This window comes from Syngnathus leptorhynchus, chromosome 17, assembly GCF_054491065.1.
Source record: "Syngnathus leptorhynchus isolate UIUO chromosome 17, UIUO_Slep, whole genome shotgun sequence".
Taxonomy (NCBI): Eukaryota; Metazoa; Chordata; class Actinopteri; order Syngnathiformes; family Syngnathidae; genus Syngnathus; species Syngnathus leptorhynchus.
Genome location: NC_141211.1, coordinates 2,091,691 through 2,106,147, shown reverse-complemented (window position 1 = coordinate 2,106,147; position 14,457 = coordinate 2,091,691). Strand labels below are relative to the sequence as shown.

Here is a 14,457-nt window from a genome sequence, read left to right as displayed (position 1 = left end):
CATGATTTAAAAAGGCTCCAAAAAGCAGCAGCACAATATTATCATGCATGGGGGGGAAATGCGCTGAGGAGTTTCTACTTTTGTAAAGTGAGCAGCAGCGCCTCCTTCTGTGCGTAAATGAAAGCATTTTGTTCGCCCCCCACCCCACCCACCCCCCTTGTGTGGTGCTCAAAGCTGTTAAGATGCATTAAGCTTAATTTTTAATTGCAGCTGTTTGTCAGTACACGCAATTAAATGATCGTTGAAGTCAATTGCACATGGCAGATCAAGCCATTAGGTACTACTGCAGAGTCAAATCAGATCCAAAGATGAGAATAATGCCCAGTGGAAAGCATCTTTAAATATTTACAATATTGGGGGGTCTGTAGTTCATTAAGAAAGTGATTTACTACCCACAGATAAAAAGATGAGATGGTTATTTTTCAAAAGTTTTCCCATGTGTTTTTAGCTTACAAAATCTAAATTCACCATCTCGAGAAAATATTTTAAAAGTTTATAAAAATAAATACAAAATAATATGGCCAATGTTGTACAACAGTCACTTAATAGAAAGACTTTTCAAAGCACAAACAGTTTTTTTTAATTATCTATGCAATCAGTTAAATTTGACTTTTGTGGGAATGGGCTATTAAATGGAGCAAAAATGAATAATAGACAAGAAGAGGCAGATGAGGAGGTGCTTTAGCTGCCCGGGACCTGAGCAGTCACCCAGAAGTAGGCCACGTCAGTAGCTTCATCATAAATACATGGAGCCTCAGCGCTACGCTACGCTGCGCTGCGCTCGCTGCTATTTAAAGAGCACGCCACCAACCTGTTCAGGTCGACACCATTCCTGCCAGCTCGCCTCGCCTCGCCCTCCTTTAAACTCCATCTGCTTTAGAGTGCATGACTGCAAATTATTTAGCAATATGTTTAGCAATATGCTTGAAGTGGTGTACAACTACACTGAGAGTGGTTTTTGAAAACTTTGCAAAAGGCTCAGTGAAGTCACACAATCTAGTATTTCAAGATGTTTGTTTGGATTTCAAAACAGTTTTCAGGAGATTATGGGACCTCTACTGTGATCTTTCTTAATAGTCAGGCTTTAAATAAATCAATAAATAAAATGTCATCGTCACTGCAGATGCAGCTTATACAACTCAAACTAGTTGACCCTTCAATTTTTGTGAATAATGGAAATCTTTACAACACAACTTTACGAACTTCACAGGTTATGTTTTGGGTTACATTTAATTGGATCTGTCATACAAATGTATGGAAATCTAATTGCAGGAAATCTCACGCATGTATCCAACAACGCAATTATTTCACATCACTGTCATGACAAATACACATTGTGAAATATTTACTCCACGAAGCGCCGCATGTATTATTCAGCCCATTTTTGGGAGCAAGATGCAAATCAGATCATTTATTATTGTAGTCCCCCGGCAGAAAGCTACTTTGCGCGTTTCGGGACGAATGGGTGTCGACTTGCCTGACATATCAAGCAGCTGCGCCATTATTAAAATAAAACCATTCGTCTTTTTTCCTCTTTGTCGCCGATGATTGAAATGAAGAGCACGCTTCCTCCAGCTTCATCTCTCAAGACAGTCGCACTCAATGATGAACTCAATCCACTCTGACTTGCTTCGTAAAAATGTTGGCTTTTGATTGACACTGTCAAAAAGCTATCAACATTTTTGTTGTTGTGCAAAAGTCCTCTATCATGCCGAGAGCTGTGTTGCTAAAGTCGTCAAAAATCAATTGCTCACACTCCTTCAATCTTTTTTTTTTTTTTCCCGTGCCACTCTAACATGGTTGATAAGTGATGATAATGACTGCTATTCTTTCTCATATCCTGTCACATCTTTGGAACGAGTCCATTTGCGCTCTCGTCACTCAGTCGGTCGGTCGGTCGGTCGGTAGCTGGCGCCTGATTCAATTTGCAGCATGTGGGCCTCAGTTGGCCAGGATGAAGTAGTGGGTGTCGTGGAAAAGATCGGGATGGAGGAGGTGACGGCGATGGCGCAGAATTTAACAGATTCACAGTGAGGAGGAACAACTCTCAAGTGTTCATTTGATGAAGAATCAAAAAATGGAAATGTGACATTACTTTTATGTCTTGTGCATTTCAAATGACTCCACACGAAATAGTATACAAGCCCCAATAAAATGCTCGGTGTATATAGGCAGTGGATTTAATCGCGCCGCTTTTGTAAAAGCACATTATGATGTCAGAGCTATGTGAGCTGCATTTCAAGCCCATTTTATGACTTCGCGTTTGCATACTTGTGTTATATAGAAGAGGAAAAGATTTCCAGTCACATTCAAAGACCTAATGGCTTTTCTCTGTGACCGCTGTCACATTTTAGTGCCATGGGGTCACCAATGTGCTGGCAATGGGCTAGAATCTAAGATATATGTAATATATGATCTAATAGGAATATTAAGAATTTAATAACTTGCCTCCCCCCGGTCCGTGTTACATCTGGCAATAGCAGCCTGCCAGAGAAGTGGAAAAAGCCTAAAGGGATGTTGACCATGTTGATTTGGCAAGATGTGCAGATGGGATGTTGCTAAGCAGCCATTCTCCATTGTACCCGAGGGGAAAGGCCACGCGGGAACGCTGTGGAAAGCTAACTAGTCGCTCTGCTCTGTATTGAAACGTCGTGTGTGTATGAAATACAATATCGGAAATACAAATGGTACTTATCACTAAGAGCTTTCGGCAGCTTTACTTGCAGACTCCAAGGTTGTTTGAATGTCTTTGTTTGTCTAATAAATAACTTTTTTTTTTCCAGCTCATGTCAAATAAAACATAATGCAGCTCCATGTGACTTTATAAAAGCTCTTCCGGCAAGGATGGATTCTTTTGTGCTTTTGACGATAAAGTTAAATAATCCAACATTTTCATGCCTCCAGACACTCGAGCGTGGGGGGGGGGGGAAGGGGAGTATGCGACCGCCGCTTCTATTCACTGCTGCCTTGAGAAAGGAAGGTAACGAGGTCAAAGCTTTTCTCAACGGACTTGTCGTGATTCATTCCAGGAAAGCCACTGTAAGCTGGGAATAAACAAGACGTGGAGACAATCAGGAGTCAAAGCGACACATCACCCGCTAACAATATTAAGTACATAATGGAATAAGCAATCCCAATTTGACAAGATGGTGATGATGAAGAATTTTGATGGATGCCTCTTGAATGGGATGTAATTACCTAGATTGTGTGTACCTAATGTAGTGGCCACTGTAATACTTTTGCAAAGCATGACTGTGGTACAGTAAATATTGCATATTAGCTGTTCCTTATGCAAGCTAATAGGTCATGAAATGGCTGCTGAGGCAAAAATCAATCCTAATTGATCAGCAGGATTGTAATTTAAAGATGTTGATCCGACACTATAGAAAGGCTATCCCCGCCAATTACCGAGATGCTTGCATATGGAACCATCATCGACTTTCCTTTCAATAACAAATGAGCAGCATTAAATCACTGAGACAAAATGAATGCAGGTCGGAAGTGCCCATTTTTTGCACATATTTTTATTGCATCCATAGTCGAATTGTGTTTGCATGCTGACATGTATTAAGAAGCTTTGTAAGATCTTGAGTGGGTGGGTGGGTGGCTGATTATTTTTAGTGCTGGTTCAGCTTGGTTACCCAGTGAGCGGAACCCAGCCGGTACCAGATGATGCCTCCTAATTTATGAGCCGTGTAGCAGCGCAATGAAAGGGTGACGGAGAATGTAATTAGTCGAGTGTAAATGTTCTCAAGAAATATGAGCAGACATGCCTGCTGGCTCCCACATCTCTGCGCTTTCTCTCATGAACGTGCTTGTAGTTTACACACAAACAGCAAAAACATTATCTGCATTTAACATAAGACAGTTTCATTCGTCCCTACTTGATCCGGCCGGGGTGGGTGGAGAAAGAAATCTTAATTGAAGAGACATACAGGGTATGGTTGGAAATGAGGACTTGCTGTAATAAAAGAAATTCAATATTTAAATCCATTCATGGAGTCAGGCAGTGGCAGCGGGATTACAGCAGCGACGCCACAAAAGAATGCAATTATGGGCTCATCGTGCTGCCCTAAATTCTATTACCCTCTGCAGTTCTTTTCAATTTTGTTTTCATTAAGTGTATTAAGAAGATGTAAGGCATGCTTCTCAAGTGGAGGGATGATTAAAAGTGAGAAAAAAAAATGAAGGGCTCATAATTTTGCATATGGCACTGAGGACAAAATGAAGGGCTCGTAATTTTGCATATGGCACTACTGCCATCGTTGCCAATATTTGCAAATTGAAATATTAATATAATATTTGACTCAATTCTATCCCCATTAACATCACTTAACTCTTTGAATGAATCAATAACATTTAAACTCATGTTAAATGGGAGTCAGCATACCTGCCACCGTTTAAAGTGCATCTGATCAAAGAGGATTTCTTTATTTTTTTGGCTTCTGTAAATCATTCAGTGAATCAACAATCTCATGTTCCTCTTCCCAGAAGATCCTATGGGACGTCTAGAAATACCAATGCCTGTCATTCACATTTCCACATAAAAAATTGCAATACTAAATGTTACCTCTATATGTCGCTACAGTAATTAAAATAATTCTACCATACTAGTTCCGGTTTGTGACGTTCTATCCCGGAAGATGTCCCTTTCCTCCTGACACGTAGTAGCGGCTATTGAGCTGGCACTTCCTCCGGCGTATTGTCAAACTCCGAGGTTAGGCGTTTATTGCTGCACTCTACAAGTACTCACGTTTGCACCAATTGTTTAGATTACAATTCTAAATCAATGTCATTGTTATGAACCGAAAGAGCATGCTCGTTCAACTGTTACAGCTCGCACGAAGACCAGCAACTGCTAGCTAAATTAGCATTATCGAGTACCACAACGCCAACTTGTCAATTTGATTGTTTTGGTTGCAACGGGCAACAATTGAGAGGCAATGACTGCTGCATAAAAGATAGTATGCGAAATACTAGTTTTACAGTTAGCTTTCCTGGCTAATAGATGCACGTACTGTCAATGAGAGTCATATTTATATAAATACAGCAGTTGATGATGCTTTTTTCCCCCCCTATGTTCTCAAATGATGTGAAACCTCGCTTGGAGTTTCATGCATTTTTTGGAAAAGCTGTAATCTGAACAGAATACGCAATTGACTTTTTGTGCTGAAAATGTTTTCTTTTGACAGTTGAGAGATGTCTGGGTTTGACAACTTCAACACGGACTTCTACCAGTCCAGCTATAGTGTAGATGACCAGAACCAAGCTGGGTACGGCCACAACAATGAAAATCAATACAATACGCCAAAGTGAGTTTTTGTTGTTATTGTTTGTTTCATAGGCAATATAGTCAATATGACTACTCCCAACAAATGGGCTACCCCGCCCCAGGAATGATGCAGCCCCAACAGCCGTACACGGGACAAATCTTCCAGCCCACGCAAACCTACACTCCATCCTCATCACAATCCATGTACAGCAGTGGTTTTGATGATGAGCCCCCACTACTGGAAGGTAGCTACAAACTTGGAAGCTCTGTGGGAGCATTTTTACCTGATTTGTTTGTTGTTTCTCTTGTAGAGTTAGGTATCAACTTTGACCACATCTGGCAAAAGACTCTGACGGTCCTCCACCCTCTGAAGGTAGCCGACGGCAGTATTATGAACGAGACAGACCTGGCTGGCCCCATGGTCTTCTGCTTGGCATTTGGTGCAACGCTTCTCTTGGTAAAGTTGAAAATGAACTGTTCTATGTCCCAATGAAAATGGATATTTCACCGTTTTTTTTATTGTAGGTTTTGGTTTTATTTGCTTTTTGTTTACAATAAATGCTGATCCTCGTGTCTTTTTTAAGATGTATTTTGAATCGTTTCCTTCCATTCGCAGGCCGGTAAGATCCAGTTTGGCTATGTGTACGGCATCAGCGCCATTGGCTGCCTGGGCATGTACTGCCTGCTCAACCTCATGAGCATGACGGGCGTGTCGTTCGGCTGCGTGGCCAGCGTCCTGGGATACTGCCTCCTTCCCATGATCGTTCTCTCCAGCTTCGGCATCCTCTTCTCATTACAGTGAGCGTGCTTGCTGATATGTTTCAATCAGGAGAGATTTTCTCCCTTGTCTGACTTTGGTCTTTGTCTTCAGGGGCCTGCTGGGTATCATCCTCACAGCAGCCATCATCGGCTGGTGCAGTCTGTCTGCGTCAAAGATCTTCATCTCTGCCTTGGCCATGGATGGGCAGCAGCTGCTGGTCGCGTACCCATGCGCGCTGCTCTACGGCGTCTTTGCACTCATCTCCGTCTTCTAAAGAGAACGTTTCATCCAGGTTAGAAACTGCAGCTCTCCGTTGTCTGTGATTACGTGTTATTATCAACTAATTGCACCAATTACGGTCACAGGAGTTTACAATGGAACCAAGGTTGTTGTTTTTTATTACCATTTACCACCCATTAACTGTCACCACATTCCAATGGAATGATCTGCAGGCTCTCTCTCTCTACTCCTACTGCTCGTTGAGATGAAGCTATGAGAACACTGCAGAAGGGTGAGAATCCATTGGGACGTTCCTCGATTTAAACCAGACTGAAATCAGCTGAATTGTAGGCTAAAATTAAAGCCAGCAGAGGGCGCCACATGTCCCCATGTTGTTGATGTTGTCATGCACACCCATGGACACTTCACCTACAAGCAGGACATTATCATCTTCTTCTTCTGGTACTTCTCACAAGGTGGAAGAGATTCTCTTTGGATTCTTTTTTTTTTTTTTTGGAATGCCTTTCAACATAAGATAAAATCCACAAAATAGTTAACTCAGTTGGTATCCACGGATATGCCCACTCGAAGATCTATCTGCATCATTTGGTTCATCGCTGTTTATTTTAGAACGCACAGTTTTGTATGCTTTAACGTGCCGTGTGTCAATCATGTGGTATGTCAATAAAAGATAAAAGTGATATGGCTGGTTTAGTATGTGTGGTAACTGGGAAATCGTTTTCACTGGTGGACTCTTGCATGTGATGTCAGTATACAACACTGAATGATTGACATAGCTTCAATGCGATTTAGATGTACATTTTAAAAATTAGGGATGACCCTAATTCGAAGATACAGGAGTATCAGTACACTCAACACACCACATGGGGGAGACATTCTATTATAAAAAACGTCCTTTTGCTTGGGTACGTCTCCTCCCATCTCCCCCACCTCTTTCCCATTGACATAGTAATGCATGTCGCCAGGGGCAGGCAGCCTTATCTATGACAAGTGCTCAGTCTGTATCTAAGCAATGTTACATAAGGTATTGACCGTGCATCAAATAGCACCAAGCTCCCTGAATGCAAATACTGTACTGGCCCCTTAAGCGTCATAATAAAGGTAATTCCCTCCAAGCAAGTCTATTTGAAAACAATATCATTTCTCTGCAAGATGAAGGTAATCCCACCAACATCTAGCAGTCTCCAGCCAGACTTGTGAGTCCTGCATAAGAACTGCCATGTGGAGTACTGACACGTTTTTAAGTAAGTAGACAGTTTTCAAAAGGGTTGTGGGGCCAGGGGATTCTTTTCGAACAAAACAATATCTCGACTGTTGTCGATTAGGATGCACAGTTTCTCTTTATGTGCTTTAAATTGGATTTCCACCGTTGAAAATGTGTCTCATGCTGAAGTCATGAGCTTATTATAATTGTTACTTTGTTGAAGAATACATTGCAATTATTCCCTCTTGCCTCATCTGTAATTTTGAAGCACAAAATTACATCAAACAATCAAGTTCCATCCCGATAGGTCATTGAAAGAATTTTCAAGAGCACCTGAGGACAAAAACTGACTATCAAATAGAAATCATTTGCCAAATATGGCCTACGTTATTCATATGATTTATACTTTGACAAATTTGACTCTTTTTGACTACTTTTATGAATTGGGCTACACTAGTAAATTGTTCCTGTACCATGTCATAACCAGTTGAAATAATTCTCTTGTATTTGTTGGGCATACTTGATGAGCATAATGCCTTCAAATATTGGAAGAGCTGCATATTCACCTTTCTTTAAAGGCTGCGAGGAAGAACTGTTACCAAAAACCTCTTGCACTGCTGTCTGCCACAGCTCACGCCCAGACACTCCCACGGGCCACACAGACTCAGCGACTTCACATACCGCGCCATGGGACCGTCGCAGCTGTATGAGATTGGAAGGTAACAGATGTCCCCCCCACAACAGCCTCGCAGATTAGCGCGTTATCGTGGTGGAGGCAGCAGACGAGCCGACAAGTGCAAATGTGACGATTGATATTCAGCACAAGGCAGCGCCGCCTTTTTTAATACAGCCGCAAAGCCAACAGCACATGAATATTCACAGCGGCGCCAGCACAGCACTGAGTGTGATTTGGCTCTGCACTTCATTAGGCTAATTGTCACCATCACCACACTACACTGCACGGCGGACTTTTCTAACATTTCATCCAGGACTCAATGAACAAAAGCAAACAGGGCAAAGGTCAATCAACCGGTCTTTTCAGCACCCCATCAGTGCTTGAGATAGTTTCTAAGGTGTTGTTGTCTTCTATACATATAATGGTGGTCTTTTCTAGACATGGTACATATAGCCTCCCCGTAGACAGTCCCATGTGGACATAATATAATAAAATGTCACTTTTTTTTTTTTTTTTTTTACTGTATACTAAAGATCCAGCGTTTAATCGATAATAAAAGCAAACCGATCCATTTTTTGTGTGGAGCCAAAATAAAATATCGACTTTGGCATGGTTCATCATAAGCGTGTCCAGCTTGGAGTAGGCAATGGAACATTGTTGCCGGCTGCATCCTAATGGCACATTTAAACCAACACTGCTTTAATGAGTGCAAATTGACACATCTAATTGGTCTTCCAAGATAAACAAACTCCTGATTAGTGCATCAATTAGCCGTTAATGAAGCCCTTGATTTTGGATGACTGCCCAATGTCATTGCTGATAAAGGAAAATGACAGATCAAGACTTCATAGTGAGGAAACATGTCTGTACAAAGGTCGAGCCAGCGAGCGCTCAAACATTCTGTGTGTGTGTGTATCAATCTAGTTTCACAATTATTACTTTGTACAGTCATGTTTTCTTTCTGATACTGCTTTCATGTCATTGTCGATGCTTCTCAGGAAGAGACAGAACATACTTGCGGAAAATGTCAAAAACAAGTTTCGACTTTGAAAAAGTCCTTTGTGGTGAGTCAATAGAATCCAAAGCCTGGCATCAAAAGAATGCGGCTTTCAAACTAGCACGAAGACTCTCAAAAAGCCGCCCGCACGTGACACATCACTATCAACGTCCATCCCAAAATCTGGGCGTGTGCTTTGCCAACACTCCGCCATGCACCCGCCTCTTCGCATTCGAGCAACTCATGCACATTCCTTGATGACTAATGAGACATATGAGACGTGCCTGTTTACAATGCAACAGCAGAGCTTGACACTCTATATTTGACTGAAAACAGACAATTTCTTCTTCATCAGCTAAAAATGATTGATCCAAATGCTTCATTGTTGATGTTAATCATTAAATAGAAGATGGAATGCAAAATTTTCATTTGGAGCCTTTCTAAAAAAAAGAGAATTTAAAACAAACAGGATGTGCCCAACTTTCTGAGCCAAAGGCTGACAAATACCGAATGAATCACCGTTAATTGTTGTTGAGAACTTTTGATGAGAGGCGCACTGCATGCAAAGTCACTCCTCCATAATTGTCCTCATTGGCTTCTCCAGTTACGCTTTGAAAAAGCCTGCACTGATGCAAGATGGAGTCATCATTTGAATACAAAAATGCTAAATGGGCATCACCTTGAAAGCGACTGATGTAAAAATATGCTGTACATTTATGACGCAATCTAACTTTCAATGATCCATTCTGGGATATTTGTGTCATTTCAATTTCTAAACGCCGTGCTAAAATATGAGAAAAGTTAAAACCCGGCCTTGGTGTCCATGTGTGTGCATGTGTGTGTGTGTGTGTACCACAGAGCAACAAAGCCATGTCCCCAGCAACCACTTTGCGCAAGGCGAGTCGACCCTGAAAGGTCACGCCAACGCAATATGTATCCATGGCGACCGCTTCCAGCTGGCACTTCAAGGTAGGTACCATTCATTTCTGGAAGCATTTTATAACAAATATGCAAGTTGGGTGGGAACGGAATTAGTTCGATGAGCGACAGGTTGTTTAAACGGAGACCACCACTGTGATCTCAGAGCTCAGCGGCCATCTTGGCATCACAATATTTCTAACGGTAAAAGGTAAAAAAATAAATCATAATACACGGTGCTTTTTTTTTTTTTTGTATTACCAATAATACCAAAATAAATGCCAGTAAATTCCCCTTTACCTCGTGGATTTATTACCTTATCCCGTCGTGCCTTGCATAAATGCAAGCTTTCATGTAAGCGAGTGAGTCAACTTGTTAAATCGAACATCTGTGCAAACAACAGCTGGCTTAAACAATGAAAGAAAGACGAGTGCACCGCCCGAGTGGCTCATTTAGGTAAGAAGATGACCTAATAACCTGATGACTAAATGTTTATTTGCACACGTGGAGTGACATGTCTATAGATGCTTGATGTTTGCGCCATAGATAACATTTGTCACTCCTCTCAAAGGTTATCTGCTCCTTTCAAGTCAAACCAAGCATCCGAATGTATGTCTGTGAATTGATGACAATTTCTTCCTAGAAAAGAGATGGAAATATATATGTCGTCATTGGCTACAGCTAACCAACTGTTTTTATATGGATATAAAAGTTTCCACTGACCTTCCATCAGGCGTTTTCAAAGGCTGAGTAGTTTTAATGCTACTTTAGTTTACTTTTGTTTTACTGTGTTTATAACAGTTAAGAATGTTAACATTGCCAATAGTTGGTAAATGTTGGCACCTAACAAACTGGAAATGTGTTTGAATCTTACTCCAACCATTCAAGTACTCCAAGTACATTTATAGATTCTTTACATTCTTTCTTCTTTCTTCTTTTCTCTGTGTTTGTGCCGAGCCATTTGGACAACAATTTTGATAACTTTTTCTGTCACATAAACTGACTTTAGTTTTTGTGCCCAGTGGGTCACGATTGACTGCACGCACGCACGCACACGGTAATTAGAAGTGAATGTATTGTTGATATCAAACACGTTAGGATTTTTGGATAGTGAGCCGCCAATATGCAGAAGCGATTTACAGTAATCCCTCCTACTTCGCGGCTTCAACTATCGCGGCTTCGCTATATCGCGGGTTTTCAAAAATGCGGAAATGAATTATTTTATCGCAGAAATTTCATCATTTCACGAGGTTTCGCGGCCACTTGAGTTTCTTCATTTTCCTTTAATAATGATAGCTTACGTTTAAAAGTGAAATGAATAAATTAAAGAGTCAGTACAGTATACTTTATCGTCACATGTGACTTCAGGGCGTTCTCGCTGTTGTATATTTTGGACTAACTCATGTTCCGTAGTGGGAAAACCCCGGATGTGGGAGGGGGAGCTTCGGGGACGTTCAGTGTCGCGATGTACGGCCAGTGAACTGACTGTGATGAAAGGAATAAAGCAGTACCCATCACGTCGTTGTCCGAACCATGCTTGCTACATCAGAACCTGGAAAATAGTAAAGATATAACACTCTCCACCGGCGGTGGCCTTCATCTGGACATAGCAATACACTGTTAGTCTCGTCGCTAAGGCATGAATGCGGAGCGCACAGTCCATTGATATGAAAGTCCCCTAGCAGCGAGCTGGTTGATGTCAGCGATAAAAATAGAATATCTTCCAAGAATAGCTCAAAAAAATCTAGTTTCTATTTCGCGGAAATTCCCATTTCGCGGTTGGGTCTGGAACGTAACCCCCGCGAAGTAGGAGGGATCACTGTATTTTCATTTCTCCATGTCCTGTAGAGTGCACCATATTAGGAGCTGTTTATATATTGCCCATCGGGTAAGTTACACAACTAATGAAAAGCAGTTTGATTTATTTCACCACAAAAATGCAGTGTTTGCAACCAACTTAATGCTAAATTGAGCAATTCAAAGATGCAGATGGGACAACTGGATTTATTTATGAATGTTTGTGAGGCTAATGTTCTGTTAAGAAAAAAAAAAAAAAAAACTCATTGGCTGCTAATGGATCGTATTTCTCTGACAGCCATTAAATCCAAAGGTCAACATGGTCGCTTGATTTTCCTTTTTTAAAGGTTAGCGACGTGTTTTTGTTCTTCAGGCGATGCAGTAGATAGATCTGCTAGATAAAAAAAGCAACACGTGCAGAGTTCCACTTTTTTTTTTTTTTTTTTTTATTGTGCAATTTGGTGAAAGTTACAATTCGCACTTCTGCTTCCATTTCTTGGCTGTTTGCCCCCATGAACACAATCTGGAAAGTGAAACAACAGAAGAATCATTTGTGTGTTTCCAGGAAAACTTGATTACTCAGGCCACCTTTTCGATGTTTCCTAAGCCTATTGTCCAAACTCAGCGGTTCCTACCTCTCAGGAAGAACTGGACCAAAGGCCATGCCCTGCCTCAGCAGTTGTACCTTTAAAAAGAAATCCTTCCTTCCTTCCTTTTTTTTGTCTTTCCCTCGAGGAAGACATTCTTCATGCTGTGCTTTTGTTTTTCCTTCTAATTTCTAGGTGTCTTTTAAGAATAAGTGGGAGGACTTTTAAGTGGTTATGCAAGACAAGTCAATTTAGTCTTTTATAAAGGCCCAAAAGCTTTCGTGCATTGCCTGTACTTTTCCTCATTTGTCTTTTTATTTCTCCTGCAGACACCTGCTGAACCAGGCGGCTCATCTCTGGACGTGGCCATCGTGTTAGCTATAAAACGGGTCAATAATATTGATCAAATTGACTGTTGTCTTGATGATCCACATCTAAGGAGCGAGTGAACGAGGCTTTTCATTTTTCAATGTAGTAGAAGAGATTTATTTCAACCCTGGGGTGGGTTAGAGTATGTCTTCCATTCATTTCTGCCCAATTGAATTTGGGCTGATTGTGTAGTATGTGTGTTAGCGGTTTCTCTTCTGAGCATCAAAGCAGACAAAACAGTCGAAGCTCGTCTCGAGGGAGCATGTGGTATTACTCTTGAACACGCCAACTTATTGGTAAATAAGATCATCCGCCATCGGCCACAAAGAGAAAAACTCACCGTGTTCCCAGGGATGTTTTGAGAACAGCGCGGCTTTCTCGGGCCCTGGGGAGCTCTGGGCTCGTCTCCGGCTACGCTTACCTTTTTAATGAGACATCTGCATGCACGGCGTAGACTCTCTGCAGCTTCTAATCAAATCACTCGCATGGAGAGCCACATCGGACAAGCCAACCCAATCTGCGACCACCCCTGTAACCTTCCGGCCCCATCTCAAGCTGCTTCTTCTTCCACCTATCCTCAAATCGCCTCTTGTAGACGCAACCTGATCTGCGCGTGCAGGATTCTGAACTTCCACCTTCCAAACTCGGAATATCCGCCATCGTCTTATCGTTCTGTTTGATTAGCAAATGAAACCGCGACGATTCGGTCTCGGTTTTATCTGTAATGAGTGTTTACTATTAGGATGAGATGGAGGCTTCAAGTCTCCAGAGTCTGACTGCACTTTGACCACAGGCTGCTTTACAGTTGCCTGCGGGGAGGTTAAGACGTTTTGATAGATAAGGAATTGGTGTTCTGTGGGTAGTTTAATGACATCCATTCAAGAGGTTGTGTTTTACCGCACGGTGCACGTGTCAGGTTTTATTTGGGCACTTTTCCTATGATGTGGGCATTAATGGATGGATGGCTTATTTAAAGACATGACTTAGAGTTGCAGTTGGGGCCTTGTGCGATTGAGTTTGGACTTTCAAGCAAGTGTCAAAGCTGGGACTTTCATCTGACATTGAACTGGTGATTAGAAAGAAGAAAAAAAAAGTAGCCCAATAAAATGACAGCACTTAATGTGTTTCTGTTTTATATTCGGGGAGACTAAGACTTAGATCCTGTCATGCTGCATGTCATGGACAAAATAGGCTAAATAAACTTTCTCAGTGCGCACATCCACGCACAAAAAGCAAAAAGCTCCAGACTGAAGCAAACCTTTGACAACGAGCTCCATTCTAAAATACCGAGCGCGTGTTTTACAGTGAGAAACGAAGAGCGTGGACACGTTTTGACAGATTCCTCAGCAGAGCTTTGCAGCTTCTTTTTTTTCTGCCCTCACCGGGAAGTGTCAAACTTGCTGCTCACGCACGTCAAGTCACCACAGCAACAAGGAGCTAAGGCAGATAAAAGAAAAGTTTTCATCATTGGCTTTCATTGAGACTTATTTCATAATCGCTGTCCCTGTTGTGAATTGACGCAGGTGAGCAGCATATGAACGCGCTGTTTTAATACTCGGGGTGGATGCGCTTCCGGTTTTTGCTTTTACTCTGGTACGGTAGGAGCAGAAGTGGTTTTTTTCGCGTTTCCAGTATTG

The 14,457-nt window shown here is 41.7% G+C and overlaps 1 protein-coding gene across 2 annotated transcripts; it reads left to right on the top strand.

Moving 5' to 3' along the window:
* The first annotated feature begins 4,628 nt into the window (after positions 1-4,628).
* On the top strand, positions 4,629-6,952 carry yipf5 (Yip1 domain family, member 5). 2 transcript variants are annotated; one of them, XM_085936551.1, is made up of 7 exons: positions 4,629-4,720; positions 5,195-5,273; positions 5,345-5,517; positions 5,584-5,729; positions 5,889-6,070; positions 6,144-6,324; positions 6,485-6,952. In XM_085936551.1, the coding sequence occupies exons 2-6, from the start codon at positions 5,200-5,202 to the stop codon at positions 6,304-6,306; spliced, it is 738 nt and encodes a 245-aa protein (XP_085792677.1). In that variant the 5' UTR covers positions 4,629-4,720; positions 5,195-5,199; the 3' UTR covers positions 6,307-6,324; positions 6,485-6,952. The 2 variants fall into 2 exon arrangements, with proteins under 2 accessions (XP_085792677.1, XP_085792678.1); XM_085936552.1 differs by having other exon boundaries at positions 4,637-4,717; positions 5,193-5,273.
* The last annotated feature ends 7,505 nt before the right edge of the window (positions 6,953-14,457 follow it).

Excerpts from the sequence above, each read along its gene's own strand:
- yipf5 (XM_085936551.1), top strand. The coding sequence starts at position 5,200 with ATGTCTGGGTTTGACAACTTCAACACGGACTTCTACCAGTCCAGCTAT. Across the intron at positions 5,518-5,583 it reads TGAGCCCCCACTACTGGAAG|AGTTAGGTATCAACTTTGAC; the intron begins GTAGCTACAAAC and ends TTTCTCTTGTAG. Across the intron at positions 6,071-6,143 it reads GGCATCCTCTTCTCATTACA|GGGCCTGCTGGGTATCATCC; the intron begins GTGAGCGTGCTT and ends CTTTGTCTTCAG.